This window comes from Myotis brandtii, unplaced genomic scaffold, assembly GCF_000412655.1.
Source record: "Myotis brandtii unplaced genomic scaffold, ASM41265v1 scaffold320, whole genome shotgun sequence".
Classification (NCBI taxonomy): Eukaryota; Metazoa; Chordata; class Mammalia; order Chiroptera; family Vespertilionidae; genus Myotis; species Myotis brandtii.
The window spans coordinates 2,063,673-2,085,573 of NW_005362270.1; the positions used below are offsets into that span (position 1 = coordinate 2,063,673).

At 39.0% G+C, this 21,901-nt stretch overlaps 2 protein-coding genes across 9 annotated transcripts in view; one reads left to right on the forward strand and one right to left on the reverse strand.

Annotated features, from left to right (window-relative positions):
- The window catches only part of ERP44 (endoplasmic reticulum protein 44), a 61,117-nt gene extending 45,231 nt beyond the window's left edge, over positions 1-15,886 (reverse strand). For 3 of the 4 annotated variants that reach the window (XM_014543230.1, XM_014543229.1, XM_005870654.2), the window contains exon 1: positions 2,949-3,053. Coding sequence is in view for 1 of the 4 variants with exons in the window: in XM_005870655.2 (XP_005870717.1) it covers positions 15,635-15,691 (57 nt within the window). In the remaining 3 variants the exon portion in view is untranslated. Of the gene's footprint in view, positions 1-2,948; positions 3,054-15,634 lie in introns of those variants that run through there. The other variant, XM_005870655.2, reaches the window with a different exon arrangement.
- Positions 11,306-21,901, forward strand: part of INVS (inversin) — a 125,388-nt gene continuing 114,792 nt past the window's right edge. The window contains exons 1-2 of one of the 5 annotated variants that reach the window (XM_014543225.1): positions 11,306-11,380; positions 19,505-19,634. In XM_014543225.1, coding sequence (XP_014398711.1) covers positions 19,529-19,634 — 106 coding nt within the window. In that variant the 5' untranslated portion in view covers positions 11,306-11,380; positions 19,505-19,528. Of the gene's footprint in view, positions 11,381-15,989; positions 16,275-16,295; positions 16,690-16,893; positions 16,923-19,504; positions 19,635-21,901 lie in introns of those variants that run through there. The other 4 variants (XM_005870658.2, XM_014543224.1, XM_014543227.1 and 1 more) reach the window with 4 other exon arrangements.

The following is a 21,901-nucleotide window of genomic DNA, read 5'->3' on the forward strand; positions in this document are numbered from 1 at the left end:
GCAACTGAGGCGAGGAACGTTGGAGTTCGCAGCAAGCAAGCCTCCCTGCTCACTTCAGTGCCTGGCTGCCGGCCGCCATCTTGGCTGACAGTTAATTTGCATATACTCACTGATTAGCCAATGAAAAGGGTAGCAGCCGTACGCTAATTACCATGTTTCTCTTTTATTAGTGTAGATTCTTTAAGTCTCTTCTTACCAGTTTCTGCTGATAGCATATGCATTTCTACACAGTAGAACGTGAAGAAAATATCTCCTACATATGTTAAAGAATGCCTTTATTTCACCAGCAAACAAGTTACCCTGTTTTTTGGTGAGTCAACAGCCTTCAATGAAAAATGTTCAGTGAAACCTTGGGTTTCTCATTTTCCACATTCACTTAATTCTAGAATGGCTTTCAAGCTTTCTAGTTTCTTATTCCTGAATACTATGTTCTAGGGTAAAAATATTTTTATTGCCGTAACCAGTTTGGCTCAGTGGATAAAGCGTCGGCCTGCGGACTGAAAGGTCCCAGGTTGGATTCCAGTCAAGGGCATGTACCTTGGTTGCAGGCACATCCCCAGTAGGGGGTATGCAGGAGGCAGCTGATCAATGTTTCTCTCTCATCGATGTTTCTAACTCTCTATCTCTCTCCCTTCCTCTCTGTAAAAAATCAATAAAATATATTTAAAAAGATATTTTTATTACCAAATTCAAGAATAACTCTATTACTATATATGTCTAATGTATATGCTGCTTACTTTAAAAAATCTGTATCTTCATAATTATACTGTTACTTCTAACCAAACCAATTCTAAATGTCATTCAAAATTAGTCCTTGAAAGGCCATATACTTACTGAGATACCTATCCTAATTATCATCAGAATAATTTTTAATATTTCCCCGTATGCCACATACTGTTTTAATTAACTTTGTAAAGCAAATGGGTCTGTCTTTCCCTCATTTGGTCTTACCCACCCCCCCCCCCCCAAAAAAGCTGGGTGATAAAGGTGAAGGGCTTAAGTGGAAACAAATTCATAGACACAGACAACAGTATGGTGACTACCAGAGGGAAAGAGGGTTGGAGGTAGGTGAAGAGGGTATAGGGAGTTTAAATGGTGATTGGGAGGAGACTTGATGTGCGGTGGTGAACAAACAATAAAATACACAGATGATGTATTATAGAATTGTACATCGGAAACCTATATAATTTTATTAACCAAACAAATAAATGCCTTAAAAAAATAAAATACACCACCCCCTCCCAGTGAGTCTCCAAGCTTTCATATATATTAAGGGTCATTACCTCATGACCGCCATCACACTTCCATGTAATATTTCAATTTCTAAGCACTCTATCAAAAACGTAATCAGGGAATAACCATGGTTTATTAAAAAGGAATCTGAGTTTAGAAATCACTTGCCTTTGCACACTCTTGTCTTAGTTGCTATGAGAAAGAAGGAAAGAAAAAAATAACAAGCATTGGCACAATTAGGAATTAATAGTATCGGAAGAAAGAGGTGACATCACTATAGATTCCATGCAAATTAAAATGAGATACCACTACATACTTATTAAAATGACCAAAATCTAGAACACTGACTACACCAAATGCTGACAAAGTTGTGGAGCAACAAAAACTCTCATTCATTGCTGGTGGGAATGCAAAATGATATAGTCACTTTGGAAGACAATTTGGCTGTTTCTTAAAAAAACTAAATATACGCCTACCACACAATCCAGCAATTGCACTCTTGGGTATCTACTTAAAGAAACTGAGAGCTTACATCCACACAAAAACATGCCATGAATGCTTATAGCAGCTTTATTCATAATTGCCAAGGCAATAAGTCCTTCAAGACCAAGATGTCCTTCAATGGACAAACAGATAAACTGTGGTACATCCATACAATGCAATATTATTCAGCACTAAAAAGAAATAAGCTATTAAGCCATAAAAAGATACAGAGGAAACTAAAATGCCTATTACTAAGTGAGAAAAATCAATCTGTAAAAGTTACATACCGTGTTTCCAACAATATGACATTATATGAGAAAAAAAAGGCAAAACTATGGAGATAGTAAAATGATTAGTGAAACTACTTTGATATTATAATAGTAAATACATGTCCAAACTCACAGAATGTACATCAAGAATGAATCCTAATGTAAACTATGTACTCTGGGTGATAGTATCTGTCAATGTAGGCTCATCAACTGTAGCAAATGTACCACTCTGATAGGGGATGTTGATAATAGGGGAGACTATGCATGTGTACGGGGCAGAGAATCTCTGTACGCCTTGCACTTAATACTACTGTGATCCTAAAATTGTTCTAAAAAACAAAGTATATTTTTTAAAGTACTATTCCTTATTTCACTATCAATGCAAATAGTTACTTTCCTAAATACCTTTATGCAACAAAAGTATTTAATTCCCTACTTTTATTATTTTATAGTTTAAGGAATAATAATTTGAACCACGCTTTGATCATGAAACGACCAGAATGTGCCAGAAGACACGGCAAAGTGATTTTGTTTCATGATGACGCACCATCACACACTTCAAAACCAGTTAAAGACATGTTGACAGATCTTGCCTGGGAAGTATTAACCCACCCGCTGTATTCACCAGACCTTGCTCCTTCAGATTACCACTTGTTCCGATAGAAGGCACATACACTTTCTGAGCAGCACTTCAAAACGTACGAAGAAGTGGAAAATTGGGTCTCTGAATGGTTTGCCTCAAAACAAGTTCTATTGGGACAGTATCCACAAATTATCTGAAAGATGGGGAAAATGTGTAGCTAGCGATGGACATTACTTTGAATAAAGCACTTTTGATGTTTCTCTTGAAATTATCGTGTTTTCTTTGATTACAAAATCCACCATCATTAACCAGTACACCTAGTACAGGACAAACCAATCCACTGTAAAAGTTTTACCTCACCAGGCTGAGCATCTACTCACCTTTCCATTCTACACATTCATCACAATCCTATCATGTACAAGAACATATCCTCCTATTCTTCCACAAGGTTATGGCAGTATCTGGATGAGAACCTATGGGGATGGAAGCTCTGAACCAGGTAGGACCTGTAGGGAGTTCAAAGGTATATTCTGTCCTTCAAGAGCTTCATGACCATGGATGAAAAATGAGCACACAAGGTATATGATGCAAGTACTATAAGACTTATAGAAAGTAAACTACAAACATTTAGAGCAGCGGTTCTCAACCTGTGGGTCGCGACCCCTTTGGCGACCCTTTCACAGGTGTCGCCTAAGACCATCCTGCATATCAGATATTTACATTACGATTCATAACAGTAGCAACATTACAGTTATGAAGTAGCAACGAAAATAATTTTATGGTTGGGTCACAACATGAGGAACTGTATTTAAAGGGCCAGAAGGTTGAGAACCACTGATTTAGAGAGAAGGCAGGAAAAAGGCAAAGCGCACTGTATGGGTTAAACAGAATGATTCCTGTGGAAAAAGTAAGTCAGTAGCAAAACCTGACTATGGAAGTTCATGTAGTGTGTATTGGAAGATGAAGTTGGAGCCAGATTGTTAATGAAAAAACCAAAGTCTTAGAAGAGTGAGTATAATACCCTTGAAAATCAGATACAGGGGTTGATATCTACTGTAGCAGAAAATAATAAAGGAGACTTCTCATTAAGGGAGGAGCACAGTGATTTCAAGATGTAGGAAAGATTAGTGTTCCATAATTTTATGACAAAGAGTACAATGGTAACAAGGAAGAAAAACAAGGGCCTGGACTGGGATAGAGGAGATTTGGGGAAACTTTCCAAAGACAAACAGGTCATGATGACAAGCTAAAGGGTTGAAAAGTTCAACAAGCCAAAGTCATAAACCTAGGTGACTGGTGATACTAAAAGAGGAGTTAAGACTATTTTGGAGAAAGAATTTCTTTGTAATCACTGATCTACAGCAATTTCACTATTTATATGCCTTGCCCAGTCAATGAGAAAACAGCTGACAGAGATGAGGTGCTTTCTACCAACTAGCATGAAAAATCTGGAAATTGTATTTGACCACTTTTCATATACCCAGGACTAAAGCACCAAGAAAGTAACTGAGCCCAAGGACCTAAGTGTTAACAAGCCCCCAAGCTTCTCCAATCTTTAGAGAGGCAACAGTTAAAGCTGTGAGTTAAAATGACTGGATGACAAGATGTGATGGAAAAGGAGAAAAGAAGCTCTTAGTACATCAGAGAATATCCACATTTACCTCCTTACTGTCTTCTGTCTTAAATGTAGGCCTTTTCCCTTCCCCCAACCAGTGAGGAACAGAGAGAGAAACAGAGAAAACAAACTACGGGAGCAAAAGAAGCAGGAAGAACAGCATTTCAAGAAGAAATGCAGTAGGTAACTATGAAATGCTATAAAGACTATGAACAGAAGATTACCTGGGGAACACAATCATCATTTTTAAAAAGTTCATTCAAGTATATTTATTAACTTAGTGCAGTAAGCCTCCACTTAACGTTGTTCTCTGATTTTAAGGGAAACAACATATAACAAACCAATTTTATCATAAGCTAATTGATATAAAAAAGAGTTAAGTTCCTACAGCATCTCATCAACTTTATAACAAAACAACATTGAACAAAATGATATTATTAAAGGGCTTGCTGTACTTCAAAGCATTGTAATATTCCAAAAGAAGCGATAGATTCTTCAAAAATCATGTCATGTGGGAATATAGACGAGCTCTTTGCTAATTTCCTAATATCACAATCCATTCTGTATTAGAAGTAACAGCTGTAGATGATCAAGGGAAGTTACTACTACAGTACAAAGCAGTAGTCCCCAAATAAAGTAAGCTAAAAAAGACCACTAAGGCATCAAACACAACAGCCTTGCGCATAACTACTTCAGTCATATCTAGCCAGGTGGTTTCTCTTGCCTCATGAGGGTCAAATGAGAAAGAAAAGACTGAAAATCTGATTATTTTGCTACAGAATATTAGGCACTTCTTGGATTTAAAAGCTATTTTTTGAGGGCTCATCTTTTTATATACCTTAAACCACTCTGTTGGTCAAGTGTATATCAAGGAAACCTTTATAACTTAGCATTATGGACTGGAAAACACAATGTAACCTTCTTTTCTAACCAAGTAGCCATCTTCCCAACGGGAGGGATCTGTAAATGTATTCAAACATTAGAAAAGCAAAATCATATAGTGGCTTTTTCCTGATCTAAGTTGAAATACCCATCTTGAACTGTCTTATATACCAACTAGAGGCCCAGTGCATGAAAATTCATGCATTAGGGGGGGGGGTCCCTCATCCCGGCCTGCCCCCTCTCACAGTCCGGGAGTCCTCAGGGGCAGGAGGCAAACCGGCGATGAGGGGAAGGCAACGCCCCCATCATACCTCTGCTGCTGCCACTGTCAGCAGCGCAAGCCTCGGCGGGCCCTGGTTACCTGAGCCTCAGCCAGCCCTGGGCGGCTGGGCAGCCGACATCTGGGGCTTGCCTGCGCTTCGGGCCGGCCCTGGGCAGATGGGGGGCTGAGAGGACTGGGGGACTTAGGAGGCAGGCGTGTGGAGCGGCCGGGCCTGGCCTTGCCACTCACCTACCACTCAGGCGGGCCTGAGGGGACTGGGCACCGCCATCTTGTGGCTGTGAGCGCCGCCATCTTTGAGGGTGGGGCAGTCAATTAGCATATTCCCTCCTCATTGGCTGTGGGCACCGCCATCTTTTTGAGGGCTGGCCAGTCAATTAGCATATTCCCTCCTTAATGGCTGTGGGAGCCACCTTCTTTTGCGACGGCGAGAGGGTCAATTAGCATATTCCCTCTTTATTAGATAGGATAGGTTCTCAACAAATACCTTCATCACAGTATCTAAATTAAAAAGAATTTGTCATATCCTCAGTTTTCATCAAATCAATGAACAGTAATTTAGCTTAATGGCCAAAATTTACTGAAGTAGTAAATATTATACATACTATGTGTAAATAACTTTACACTCCACTGAAAGCAATATTGAAGGGATAACTATGGTATATGTAAGTTAGGCTTATAGGGACAAATGAAACCATATAACCAGCAATTTTAAACCTTCCACACTTACAGAAATAGGATTTTTATTTTTGCATTTTTTCATTGACCAAAAATCTGCTCTGATAATCTTCTCTTCCCTTATAAATTCAACTAGAGAAAGATATTTTTTTTAAAATTGTCATCGTTTTTTCAAATCTCATCAATTACAACAGTCAAAGATATATTTTTGAATGATTTTGAGTGTACAAAGTAATAGAAATGATATTTTTCTATGTGGAGCAAATGATACCTTTCAAAGAGTAAAGCATAAAGCATGTTTCACCACTTCATTTATACCACTTACAGGAATTTATTTGCTTTTGTACTAAAAGCAGACATGCATATCAAGTTAGTTATTTCTTATCAATCATAGTTATTTTTGTCACTATTTTAATAAGACTATGTCATAACTTACAGGGGAAAGAGACAAGTTAATAAGCACTTTAAGAAACCACTAATTTTACAATCAGACTTTTAAAATAAAAGTCCTCATCCATTTACCCATTTCAGAAGGTAAAAAAAATAGTAAAAGCACAGAAAGATGGCCAGCACAAGCACTATTCTCCTCCAAGGTACTTTCTCCATTTCATAATGATGACTTCATCAGTTTGATAAGGTTTCCTTCTCTATTCATTACCTTACAAAACAAAAATACATCCTATATGCCAGGTAATGCAAAGTACTTTATATATACCTTAACCTTACAACCTTGCAGAATTATCCTCACTTTTAAAATAGAAAATTTGAGGGTCAGAAAGATAAGGAAATTTGCTTAATATCACATAGAGCCAGAAATGAACTAGGCCTTTCTAGCTTTGATGTCAATCTATAGTCTAGTATTGTCAGTTATCCTGGAAATCCAGAACTATTTCATAATGTACCAACTCTCCCTGAAAGGAATATATATTGCATACCTAGGCTTCCAGTGGAAGAATCCAAGTAATAAGCATGTTTGAAGCATGCAACAATATTCCAGTGTAACAACTTATATTTACTATTCACAAGCACATATATTATTTTTTATATCTTCACAGCAACTCTGAAGCTGAAGTAGGAATTATATTATTCCTACTTTATAAATAAGGAAAATGAAACTTTGCAATATCTGACATATGGTAAGTGCAAATATTTGTTAAATGATAAGACTCAAATAGGCTAAGTGAATTCTCCAATCAAGTGTCTAAACAGGGTTCATCATTACATAATAAATATAAGTACAAAACTAAGTACAGTTATAAAACAGAGCTAGGCAGATAACTTACTCACTTAATAGTCACACGATTAGGCTGTTTTTATGACAGTGCAATTATGAGCATTAGAAGACCACAGAGGCTGGACACTAGTCATGCCAGTTCATTTCAGTGCACCCAATTTTAATACCACTGGATGGACAATTTGAAAATTACAAAAAAAGGAAATGATTCATTCACTCACTCACTCACTGTCCCTCATCTAAACAACATTTTTTGAACACCTAATATGTGGCAGAAACCAGAAAAGTGTAAGGGCCTACAATGTGCCATGGACACATTCACAAAGAGTCTCATTTTGTCTTCCCAGAACTCTGCAGAAGAGGTCTTTATCCCCATTTGATAGATGAGAAAATGGAAGCTCAGAAAGGTTAAATAACTTTTTAAGTTTAATGGTCAAGTTAGGTGTCATTTTCAAGTTATATGGGTACAAGCACATGTACATGCATGGGCATCTTTTGCTTCTATAATCCAGGTCACCAATGGTCTACCACTCTATACCAGGATCAAATAAGAGCAAGAGCCCAATCCTACCTTGCTCAAAATGTACATGTTACTGTTAAAAGTCCTTTCAAATATACACACACAAAAAATGGAAGGACATACGGTTGACCCTTAAACAACACAGGTTTGAAATGCATGGGTACACTTATACATGGTTGTAGTTGTGTTCAATAAATACATGTAAATCCTGTAAATGTATTTTCTTTCTTATGATTTTTTATTAACATTTTCTCTCTAGCTTACTTTAATGTAAAAATTCAGTACATAATACAAATAATGTGTTAATCAACTGTTTATATTATTGGTAAGGCTTCTTGGTCAATAGTAGGCTATTAGTTAAGTTTTTGGGGAGTCGAAAGTTATACAAAGATCTTCAACAGTGTGTGTGGGGGGAGGGGGGGAAAGGGTCAGCGATCCTTATTCCCACATTGCTCAAGAGTCAACTATACATTAAAATGTTAAACAGTGCCCAGTCTATGGGAAAAAATGTAGTATAGTTTTTATAGCTCTCAAGAGAAATTAAGGTTTCTGTTCGTTCAAAGATTAAGCAAAGAGCCATGTATTTTGCAATACTGTGATACTTTTGTTAATTGTAAGCAGATCAAAGACTTTCTAAGAGAATTAGTATCAACTCTTATAGTAAAAACTGGTACTAGAAAGTTTGATGAATGAGTCAATTTAAGTAGATGTTTTCTAAGAAATTACTTTGACTACAAAAAAAACAACAAATAGCTCTTCTTTATTCTCTTAGCTCTTTCAGAATGTGATGTCATTACAGAAGTGTGAGCTTGTCACCAGGTAGCAGAGATTTTACTGCAGTTGGGCCAGAAATCAAAAGAATTTAGAATGTCTAAATTTCTTCTCAGGATAACTCTAAATCACACTTTACTTGAAACTGTTCTTTCTGCAGAGATAGACCTCATTGCTGTGTCAGTAACTTTTTAAAAGTTGAATTTTCCAAAACCCCAAATACAACAGAACAGCAAAATATCAGGCATTTAACTATGAGAGTATCTTGTTTCAACTACCAAGAAATTTTAACTCTGTTTAAAACTTATTCATGAGCTCTACTCAATCACTAAATCATACTTTAGCGTTGGCTCAAATTTCTTAGCAAGCTGCTTTAAATATTAAATATTAGTCTGTCTTCATGAGCTCATATGACTTCTAGCCATTTATTTTAAAGTAGGCAGTAAGATATGCACATTCACTAATTAGAAGATTAGCTCCTGGGAAAAGGTATCCTTCTGATACCTGAGGAAAACAAAACATATCAACAGGCGATCTTTTTACTGGTAATTTCCCCACTAAAATGTAGGTATGTTCTTAGTCAATAAAAATTCCTCTTGCCCAGCAGGCGTGGCTCAGTGGTTGAGCATCAACCTATGAACCAGGAGATCACAGTTCAATTCCCAGTAAGGGCATATGCCTGGGTTGTAGGCTCGATCCCCAGTGTGGGGTGCACAAGAGGCAGCTGATCAATGATTCTCTCTCATCATTGATGTTTCTATCTCTCTACCTCTCCCTTACTCTCTGAAATCAATAAAAATATATTTTTTAAAAATAACAAAGTAAAATAAAATTTCCTCTAAAGCAACAATGTTCAATCTTTTCATCTCCTGGCACTCATAAACTAATTACTAAAATTCTGCAGCACACCAAAAATATATATTTTTTGCTGGTCTGACAAAAAAGGGTATAATTTTGATTCATTCACACCAGATGGCCATTGTTGTATTGGCTGTAGTCATTTTTTTATTTTATAATCTAAGGGGGGAAATGTCAGTGCCCCTAAATAGTCAGGTAGGTTTTGCATGTTTTAAAAATCCTTGTGGCATGCCCTGGCCAAGTGGATCAGTTGGTTGGAATATCATTACGTACACCAAAAGGTTGTGGGTTCGATTCACAATCAGGGCATATACCCTGGTTGCAGGTTTGATTCCTGGGTCAGAGCAAGTATGGGAGGCAACAGATCGATGTTTCTCACATCAATGTTTCTCTCTCCCTCTCTCTCTCTCTCAAAAAAAAAAAAAAAATCAATGGAAAATATCCTTGGGTGAAGATTTAAAAAAAAATTCTTGTGACACCCCAGTTGAAAATCACTACTCTAAAGTATCATTTCTAAAGATGTCACCTCAAAGGGGATTTACCACAGAGACAATTGCAGCCTCTTAAATCACAAAGCCCAAAACAGTCTATTCAATTTCACTCAATTTTTAGTTGAAAAACTAAGGTCTCAAGAAGGAAAGTGACTTGCCCTTTTAGACGAATCAATATTAACACTCATACTTTTATTTTCTAATTTTAACTAGTATTTTCTGGAGCTTCCCTAAATTTGCTACAGCCAATCAAAAGGCAAATCTGTGCTCACTGATAAGATTTGTGGACATTCTCCTGGTGATTGCCCTTGGACAGACAAGATATATGTTCTAGTTTTGAAACACTACTTGAGACATTTTCCTCATTGTTTAACCTCAACTTGTCTTTCTTTCTGAGACAGAGTAAAGTGAAGTTCTCCCTATCCAATAGCACTTTCTGCAATGATAGAAATGTTCCATAATCTGTATTGATATATACAGCAGCCACTAGCTACATGACTATTGAGCACCTGAAATATGGTTACTGTAACTGAGGAATGGAACTTTATATTTTATTTAATTTTAATAAATTTAAATTTACAGCACAACTCTAGACAATTCTAACTTCAGTCATTATAACTGCATGGTTTTTATATCCCTTCCTGACTACTGAACTGAGCAAGACACTGATGGGAGAGTCCCACAAAAATAAAAAGGGCCCCAATTACTTTTACCAGGGTCAAAAATTCTTCTGATTCCTAAAGACCTTTTTCTAAAAAAAGTTCTTAAATCCAATTATCAAAAGTCCCATGAATAGATTCTGATAATCTCAAGGAAAAAGAACTGGCACTTGGCTATTCTCCCAACGGTTTTCCTTAGCTCATATACTACTAGAATGTTTTCCTGAGATGATTTCTTCCTTATTTTCATTGCTTTTAACTATTATATTAACAATGTTCATGTCTACAAATTCAGCTGACTAAAAGTTAGACACATATATAATGCTCAAGGTTCTACTTAATGAGAAAATCACAGGGCTGGAAAAATCAGAGCTCTTAAGAACATCACCAATAGAATAAAAGCAGTTAGAACTTGATTGTAATCTCCTCAAAGACAGAACCAAGACCCGAGATCTACAGTATTACACAAGACACTTCTGCAAAGTGGCATTTTTCCCTCCTCTCTTGAATGGAGTAATTGGAATGCTGTGAGAATCCATTAAAAGACCACAATCTTTATTTTGGCTAAGAAAATAATAACCTGTTCTCATGGAAATTCACCAAAGGGCTTGCAAGACTCTTTAGGGCCAATTCTGACATCTGGCCATGTCAGCAAGCCAGACGGCAGACTTCTTAAAAAAGCAAAATAAAACAGGTACTCATGTTAAAGATTTATTAAGTTATTAAACTTTTTTTATTCATTCCATTCAGGACTGAAAATTAACCTTTCAAGGCCCTACTCTCATCTTTTTTCAAGAAGACTTCTCCTATTCTCCCACTGACAAGTAAGTAATGCCTCTTTCAAACATCTACAGCTGTCTTCTATAATGGGTATATATGCGTCAGCTGGGTATGTTGTTAAACTGCAGATTCTGACTCAGTAGGCCTGGTGTGAGGATGCTAGAAGCAGCTCCCAGGTGATGCAGATGCCTAGGTTCACAACCACACTTCTATGTAGCAGCAAGATCTGTAACCCACTTCTACAAGTACATTAGGGCACCTATCACTTCCCTTTTGGAATTCTAATTATTGACATACACATCTTCTCTACCCCACCAAATTATAAGTTTCTTGGAAGCATGATATGAATATCAAGTATATTTTTCTCCTTCATAGAAAATAGCAAACAGGCATTCAAATAACAGGAGGAAAGTAAAAATACCAATGAAAAAGTCTCTGCAGCCTAGGTCACAGAAAGCACCTCTCTATGGAATGAAAGGTAGACTAAAGATCAATAAAGGCTGTGAAAAGTCCAACTATTTTTAGTCACTTACTTGGTTAGATGAAAGGGAGCACAGCAATTGCCAATATCAGGAGAGCTGTGGCCAAAGCATGCTTTTCTTTACCCTGAATAACAGAGTGAGGGGGCACAGACCTGCAACATGTTGAAAAGCTAGCAGACTTTTTTTTTTTTTTTTTGAGGAAATACCCAGTCAAATAGTAACTCTATTAATTAGGGGAGTTAGAGAAATTTCCTTTTTGAAATACAAGATAGACTACACAAAGAATCACGGAATCATTAAATTCAATGTGCTTACAAAAAAGTTAGATAGGTGATTTATTCTAGGTTAGTTACAGTATTAAGTATATGGAAGACTTGGAACTTGTGTATAGATGCCCTAACATCTAGTCTAGGATTTTTTGCACTATGCTACCTCTTGAACGGACACTAAATGAACAAAGTAATAACACTTTCTATTGTCCTCAAATTGTATCTTATCTGATTTACTATTCTATTCTGAATAACTTGAGGATGTAAAAAGAAAACATTTTTTTTAAAAGGGGACAAATAACGTGAACACTTACATTACATACACATAGAGAAATATAAATGGTTAATAAATATGAAAAAATATTCAACTTTGGTGGTAATCAAATAAATGTAAATTTTAAGTCAGATACCATTTTTGGACTACTAAATTGGCACATATGACAAAATACCCACTGATTGTTTAGTGTGAGGAAGAATACACATACACCATTGGTAGGAATACACATTGGTAGACTTTTCAGTAGAGCAATTTGGTACAATGTATCAGAAATCCTAAATAACTGACATACCATGGGATCCAAGAAATATAATTCTAGAAAAATTACCTGAGGATATATTTGAAGATTTGCAGTAAATATCATTGTATGTGTATCTTTTGTACATTTTTTATAATTTTGTACTTATGCCCAGGGAAAAAATGATCACAATGAGCGTTTTAAAATATATATATATTTTTTATTGATTTTTAGAGAGGAAGAAAGAGGGAGAGAGAGATAGAAACATCAATGATGAGAGAGAATCATTGATCGGCTGCCTCCTGCACACCTCCTCCTGAGGATCAAGCCCGAAACCCAGGCATTTGCCCTTGGTAGGAATCGAACCTGGGACTCTTCAGTCGCAGGCTGAAACGCTCTATCCATTGAGCCAAACCAGCTAGGGCCACAATGAGCTTTTTAGGCACAGAGTGATGTTCCAAAATGCCTTTGAGATCAAGGGAAACCACTTGCCTACAAAAGTTTAGGATTATATGTTTCAGTTGTTATTTTATGAACACCACTAAGTCTGGATAGATCTAGTCCTTTAGGGCTGAGGTATAGTTTGCCTGAAAAAAATTATTGTAGTAAGAGAATATGTGGCTTTTTAGAACAGGCTACTTAAGGAAAAAATGATGACCTCAGCTAGGTGGAAACTTGAATACTCAGCGGCTGTACATGGGAGGGAATAAACAAATCTGATAGAAGTGAGGGAGGAGGAATAAAATACATTGGGAAAGATAAAGGACATATTTTCAAACAGGTACTGAGTAAGCGAATTCCATCACTGAGACATAATTTCCAGTTAGATAAATAGCTCATTACGACTAGACAGATATTTTACAAATATTTGCTAACTGGTATAAATTGCTAAAACTACTTTGGTAAACACTGTGTTTGAATTGAATCTAGCATGTCTTGTAATTCTTGTTTATTAAACTTTTTCTTGGGCTTTATTTTCCAGCCCATTAATCTTACAGGTATTTTCTAAAATGATTTCTAAGTTTCTATTTCTCTACATTTACTTAGATAAATATACAAAATGTTAACTAGATTTTAGAATTACCAGAAAAAAAAATTCCTTCTTTTATCTTTAACTGGATTTGTAGGTTTTCTATAAAAAGCATAAATTATTTCAAAACAAATTCTTGCTCCTTCTTAAACTTAGCTCTCCAATCAAACATACCATTTCAAGTACATCTGATATAGCTTTCTATTCAGTGTCAACTTTTCTTTCCACTATTTTAAGATTTTTTTCCCTTTGCTTTTTTTTTTTTTGGTAATTGAAAAGTGATTTCTGGCAGACAACTCATATTTCAGGCCACTATATGGATATAAAAAATAACATTATCTAGTGTCCTTAAAAAGAGACTGGCCTCTAATAACAATGAGAAGGAAAAGAGAACCACAGTGTATAATGAAATTACCAAAAATCAACTTTATACAGAATATTTTCCTATATACAGAAATCACTCATTGTGGTATAGTGGCAATAAGACACTTTATCATGTAATCACTTAATACTAACACATTTATATACAGTTTTTAGTTCTCAAAAATATTGACAGCCAGCCCCTTTAGTTTTCTTTATAGTGCTTTTCCACTGAAAAGGTTCAAGCTAATACTGTATATGGTTTTCATGTATGACTTGTAAATCACAGAGGTAAGTGAGAAGGAAGAAGGGTAGAGGAAGGAAGGGAAACTATTTTAAACACAAATATTAAAAATGTAATGTACTATGGTGAAATAAGCACTGTAAGTCAAGAGACCTGATTGAAGTCTCAGTTCTCCTGGTAACCAGCATGATTTCCTCTGAGTGACTTAATTATGTTTTTTTAAATTGTAAAGAAAGTGATTTTGACTTAATGTCCATCTTAAATTTGGTGTTTAAAAAATCCACAATTGCCCAGCCAGCGTGGCTTAGTGCTTGAGCGTCGACCTATGAACCAGGAGGTTGCAGTTCAATTCGGGTCAGGGCCCGGGTTGCAGGCTCGGTGCAGGAGGCAGCTGATCAATAATTCTTTCTCATCATTGATGTTTCTCTCTCTCTCCCTTCTTCTCTGAAATAAATAAAATTATATTTTAAAAAAATTTTACAATTAAAGTTTTTTTCCAATGTTATATAACAGCGCAATTAAAGGTATGTCATTTTTTTCCATATGGAGTTAGCCCTTCACTTTCGTCTCAATTTGACCTGCAGCATGGATGGATCACTTGGGTTGCACACTCACGATGAACTCTGGAGGAAAGGGGACTGAGGAAGGATTCCTTATAGGATGGGATGGAGCTGAGCAGGAGGAGGAGTTCAGGAATGAGTGCATACGGATGCAAAAAAAAATGTGATCACCCGCAAATCAGGAGCACCAAAGAACAACTCGGCTTACATTTGGGAGAGGGGCTGTAACAAACACTGAGGGAGGTCTTGGGCCCAGGGCTGCAAGTAATTCCAGCCTCCAACCTTTATTCCCCACTGAAGACCAAGCCAGCCTCCGGTTCCGGGTTCCCAACCAATCATATCAAGCCACAACAGAGAGCCCTGCCAACCCGGGCACCGGTTCAGGGCTCCGGGGCGAGATTCGCACGACCCCAGCAACTGCGGGCCTCACCCCTTCCGAAAGGAGGTGATGAGCGGGAACAGCAGCGGTCTACCCCCCGTCCTTCGCGATTTGGGCTACCGCCCGGTCCAGGAGCCCTCGCGCCCGAGACAACCTCCGTACTCCGGGCACAGAAAGAGCGAGCCCGGCTGTGATCCTCCCTCGTAGCCTTTCCCCAGGGCTAACTCTCCCGTTTATGGGTCCCAAGCGCCGGCCGCGGTTTCTCAGGCCTCGGGGACCCCGGGCCTGGAAAGTGGACAGACGAATGCCGAGAGTGAAGGCGGTGGCGGAGGGTGTACTCCTCGCCACCGAAGAAAAAGATAGGAAAGCAGGGGTAGGGGCCGAGATGTTCCCCCTCGGCGACGGCCTCCCGCCGTCCGCGCGTCTGTCGAAGGGTCTGTCATTCCTCCCCTCACTCACCAGGAGCAGCAGGGAGCATCTCAAGTCGGGGAAGGCTAGGAAGACGGCAGGATTCATGGTAACGCTGAGATCCGCGGCAGGGACAGGCGTTGGCCGCTGGGACTGGGTAAGGTGGGGTTGGGTTAGGAAAGGGCAGGGCTCCCGGGGCCGGCGGCAGCGGAGGAATCTCCCGGCAGCGACACCCCGTCCTCTCGACCCGGAGCTCCCGCGGCGCACACCCGGGACAACTTCCAGAGAGGCCTCTCAACCCTCACTTCCGGGTCCCGCCCACCTCGGAGCACGTCGGGAAACGTAGTCCTTGACCACTTCCGCTGAGCACGTCATCGCGCATCCAGAACTCCTTTCCCGTCAGGCTCTCAGCCCAGGTCTACTGGGTTCTCTGCGCGCGAGGCCCTGTGGGATAGAAAGGGCGGAGAGCGGGAGTACCCGGTGTTTTCGGAGGGATGGGGACTACAATTCCCAGAAGGGTGTGCGGTCCAGAGTCAGCGGCCTTCAGAGGGACCCCGTTAGGTTTAGCGCAGTGGGGGATCTGCCCCGGCTGGATGTAGGTACGGTTTTGGCTCCTGGCGGGTGGGGCGGCCCAGTGGGGGTCGTGCCTCCTGGAGCCGCCCCCGGGACGCGAGTCCTGGCGGAGGCGAGGGTGAGTAGTAGGGTGCCTGGTTGGGGAAGCTCCAATCGCACCGCCGTGGCCCCTGCCTGAGACTCATGGTCCTCCTGGCCTGACCTGTGGCCTGAGCCTCCATCCTTGGCCTTCCCGCCTGCTGCCTCTGCTTTCCGCGCTCATGCCTGCTAAGTCGGAGCCACTTCTGGGGGCCTCGGTTGAATAAGTTAACGACGCATCCCTCATTGTCTCTTCGGGCGCGGATGAGGAGTAGATACGGGATGGGATGGGAAAGCACGTTGTAAACAGAAGCTCAAGCGTGAGAGCGCTGCTAACGCGTGGTCACTCCCCACAAGACAGTTGACGGAGCTTATTAGCCAGTTGAGGATCCTCACGTGGCCTCCGCTCTCCGGTCTCAGCTACAAACACCCAGCCGGGTCACCTGCCCCACATGGTAGCCGAGCAATCACGACTAAGTACCTGGATGCATTCTTCTTTTTTGTGGTTCTCCCTATGCCTTGCCTTTGCTCCAGCTTTCCTGCCGCCTGGAATGGCCTTCACCTCTTTGCTGTCTGTAATTTCATCTAAAATGTCACAGCCTCTGAGAACTTCCCACGCAACCAACCAGCCCTTTAGTCCTAATCAGAATTACTCTTCCTTGCTTGTGACTACAGCTCCACTAGTTTTGTACAGTTATAAATTATTAGACCATTTATTACACTGGCTTGTTTTACAATTAGTAGTGATGACGATACCTTTGCATTTTATAATTAAAGCGGTCTTGATTTTCATCTATAAATATGATTACAGAAAAAAAAAACAGTAGCTCTAAAGTAATAATTTGAGCCAAAAAGACAAATAAGCAAAAAAAACATAGAACATCACTTTCCCAGGGTGACAAAATTAGATAGTGGCAAAACCAAGACTTTAGTTAAGTTTCCTGTCTGGTAAAATTCTGAACACTTAGAATCTAAAATGACATGTATTAGAGTTCAGAACAACACCTAGCACATAGTTGGTACTGTTAACGTAAAAACATTCAAACCTGTCAAGAATTTTTGTGAGTTTATTTGAGCCAAACTGACATCAATTGCCGGGAAGCAAAATCTCAACAGATTGGGATAATGCTCCAGAGGATGGCTGGTTTTTTTATTTTTTGTTTTAATTGCCGGGCAAAATCTCAACAGATTGGGATAATGCTCCAGAGGATGGCTGGTTTTTTTATTTTTTGTTTTTTGTTTTCTTACCTTGTTTTTATAAATTACCATCAAAGGGGAAGACGTAAGTGGGTTACATGAAATCCATTGGTGATAGATTAGGGAGATGGGAGAAAGCAAATGGGGTTGGGGGTGGGGGGCGGATAGGGAAACCTCTGAGATTGGATAAAAAGTGAAATGATGGACATATGCTTCTTTTACATAGATGGACACAGGACAGTTAACATAGTTAACAGTTGGCAATTAACATGATAACAATAACAATGAGGGAATTTGTGGTTTCCAGCCCTGGTGCCATTTGTTGTGCCCTGAGGGGTCTGGAAAAAAAGGGAAGTTACAAGTTACCCAGACATTTCACAGGTATGTTATCTAACATGCACAAAGACAATAGGCTCAGTAAAGATCGAAATTGATCTTTGTCAGGGAAAATACTGGCCTAGGCCATGACTACCCCCTATAAACTGCTCTCAGTTAAATATTTAATTTCAGACCATCCTTTGTGGTTACTTTAGGTCTTTGAGTTTGCACCACCGCCATGCAGGTCTTCCCTGAACTAGTCAGGTTAGCATGTGGCCTTTTTTTTTTTTCATCCATAGTTCTTAACTTGTTGAATGAATCAACGTGATCTACCTTTTCCATTTTCACATTTTATAGGAAGTCTGAGAGCTGAGGTAGCCAAAGGACACGCTGCTTATTATTAATGGAATAGAGCCTACAGCCCTAGTGCAATTATTCCTCTACTGTGTTTCTACCTCCACCCCTGTTTTGTAGCTTCTCTCAAGTCACTTAAATATAGCCTGCATATGAGAGTGGCTTTTCTGACACGACAGACATGCTCAGACATGACAAGTGTCTCACAACGCCCATGAAAATAAAGACACGAAGAGCTGACCTTTACCAAAATTAAGAAAACACCTTCATTCTGAGGCAGCATTTGAACCAAAAATCCCTGTCAGTGACAACACAAGTCCTAGCTCATCAGTAGTGATCATTTCTCTTACAAAACTCTCAAATTCTTGGGAGTCACAAAGATTGTAGTGATGCTCCTTGGTAAAATCAAAAGAGGGCCTTGCCTACCCTTTCGGAAGCTATTAAGGAGCTCATTAACAGCTCCTCTCTTTAAATAGCTGTATGTGTGCTCCAGTGTGCCTGAACCCCATGACTCCCTGTGTTTCTTACAGTTCTTAACCTCCCTCCTCCATTTAGGCATTCAGCTTTGATGGAATGTCTTATGTTTTGGGAGAAAGTTTAAGTTCATTGATGCAACTGTCCCTCTTTCTTTCCCATCAGGTACTTGAATTCTTGCTGCATTTCTGACGTAATCCAGCCTCTGCTTACATGATCATGATAGAGAACTCACTATTTTCCTAAGCATATAGTGCATTTCTAGATAGTTCTAGCAACCATATCAGACTACTAATCAGAAAAAAAAAATTCCTTAATGAAACATGGTTAATTCTAATGATGTGGTGTTCCAAGTAAGATCCTGAGTCCAGGGTCTCAAGCTAGGTGTATTTCCCTGGTGGGCAACCAGGAAACAACAAAAATTTAAAATTCTGCCTTAAAAAAAATTCTGTCTTTTATCTGCATGAAAAAAGAACTAGGTTTTAATTTAGCACTCAAATGTGATTAATTCTGACCTAACAATTAAGTTCATGTCATACTTATTTTGTGGCTTGGTCATTACTTTATTCCCAATATCAATTCTAATGTTTAATATTTTGTCGAGTTAAATTACTTGTATTAACTTGTGGTTTTGGGGCACTGTGCCTAATGTTAAATATTGAGTCTCCCCCCATTTTTTTCCCCCTGGGATAGCCCCTGAAAAGGGTTTTAGGAGCATCTAATCCCTTCATAATAAAGATGAGCAACTTGCACAAAGGGTCACCCAATTTGCCACATTAAGGCAATTCTACGACCAGGGCTGCAGATTTTTTGAATCCTAGTCACAGATTCTAGTAAACCATATTTATAATATATCTATTTCCAACGAATGAGACAGCTTTTAGAAATGTTTCCTGTGTATGCTCATGGCTTAAATAATTGTTTCAGGTTTCTTCAGTTGCTGAGAAGACTATGAACAGATCAGAGAACTTGTTCTTTACTGGCTCCTCATTAGCATCCCAAGTTCATGCTGCTGCTATTAACGGAGATAAGGGTGCTCTTCACAGGCTCATCATAGGTAAGCAGTCCCTGTAAATACAGAAACTTTAAAAATAACTCTTTGTCCTAAGGAAGTTTGTTAATCTTAGTTTTAATTTGCACTGTACTTACACATTTTAATGGAAATACATTATTATTTACATTTTGTTCCAGGACTTGAACAATAAACAAATTAAGTCCTGAAACTTAAAAATATGGATTAGAATTAGGTGAAAAGTACTTGAGAAATATCTGTGTATTTGGCTTTGAATCTGGATATGTATGCTAAGGTAATTCATCTTTGTAATAGCAGAGATCTAGAATGAGATAGTAAACAATGATCTTTATATTTAATATATTTCAGAAGTACTAACATTTACAAATATTTAAAACTAGAGGCCCAGTGCATGAAATTCGTGCACTCGGCGGGGGGTCGGGGTGGTCCCTCAGGCCAGATTGCTAAAGGGTGCAGGCCAGGCTGAGGGACCCCACCGGTGCACAATAGGGCCCAGGGAGGGATGCAGGAGGTTGGCCAGCCGGGGAGGGACTGCGGGAGGGCTCCAGGGCACGTCCGGCCTGTCTGGCTTAGTCCCCATTGGCTGGACCCCAGCAGCAAGCTAACCTACCAGTCAGAGTATCTGCCCCCAGGGGATCAGTGCACATCATAGCGAGTGGTTGAGTGGCCTTAGCATATCATTAGCATATTTGATTGGTTGAACGGATGACTGGACAACAGGATACTTAACATATTAGGCTTTTATTATATAGGATTATGATGATTTAAAATTGATTTATTGGTCTTCCTATCATTGATTGGTTGACACTGATTCATTGTCCTGACTAGCATATATATAGAGATAGGTCCAATATCTGGTAGAAGTTCTAGAAGAGAACAAAGTGAACAGAAGAGGGACAGTATTCAAGGACAAAATGGGAAAGAATTTTTCAAAGTCATAAAACCCACAAATTCACCTGTTCACAAGTCATTAGCCCTAAAGAAAATAAAGAAAATAAAAATGTATATTACTTGTAATCATTTTACACACCAGTGTCTGTGACATCATGATTGACAACTTGGGCTTTAAAAATAAAATCTATACTACTTGGACTTTCATACCCATTCTTTCAGAATTTATTTTCATCCTACCTTTCCAGTTTCTCCAGGAACTTCTACCTAACTTCTGACTAGGCTTTCTGTTCCCCAGAATGCCATGAATTTTATCTTATTTTTCCAGGTACATCTGTTCCCTCTCCTCTTTTCTACCTTCTTCTCCCCTTACCCTTTTCTCTACTGAATAATCTCCTACTTATCTTTAAAGACAAAATTATTTTACCACACTGCGAAGATTTCTCTTCTCTGTTAGGGATGTTATCACCTGATAACTTAGCTTCCCCTCATCTTCTTGTATTCACAGTTACTCCCGGGAACTTGACATCTTTACTACATCTGAATCATTCATTCCAACATTCACCATTCAACTAAAACTCTCTTATTTCCAGCTCACTTACTAATAAGAGCAATAGTTTTTCAATGTCATTGAGACTTCCACATTCTATTTTTTTTTTCAGTTTCAACTATTAGTCTCCTTCTGTCTTTATGTTCCTCCATATTCAACCCTGATTCCATAGCCTATTGTTAAAATTCTTTTCTTGGAAAAATTATCTTTCCTCCTCACCGCTGTTGCCCCTAGCTGCTGTAATCCCAGTTCTGGATGGACCTAATCCATCTACATCTGCCAACCCCTGAACAATTTCACCTTTCTGGGAGACTGGTAGTACCCTAAATTCATGATTACCCTCTTCAAATGGTCACTCAACACTTTGTGCTCATAATACCACATTTCTCCATAATAAGGGTTTCATATCTTCTCACTCTACCAAACCTCTGACTGCCAGTTCTCTCTCCCTCCATGCTCATCTAATGCTTTATGTTTCCTACAGAAAATGAAGACTTTAAATAGGAACTCTCTCATCTTTCAGCAGGATATTTACAAATAACCTACCTCTGCACCCATCAGCTCTCTTTCTTCTAAAACAGAGCAAATATCCCTTTGTGTCAAAGGTCACTTCTTTGACACATGGCTCTGTATTCTATCTCTTCCTATCTTCTCAGGTACCTGCTCCATTAAAAAAAAATCTCATTACTATATCTTTAACCTTTTCTTCTATTATAATTCTTCCCATCAACATTTAAACATGTCTGTTGTCTCCATTATTTAGAATTCCTTCCCTGTTCTTTCATCCCCCCTCTAGGTATTACCATATTTCTCAACTTTCCTTCATAACTGTATCAGTGCACAGACTAAG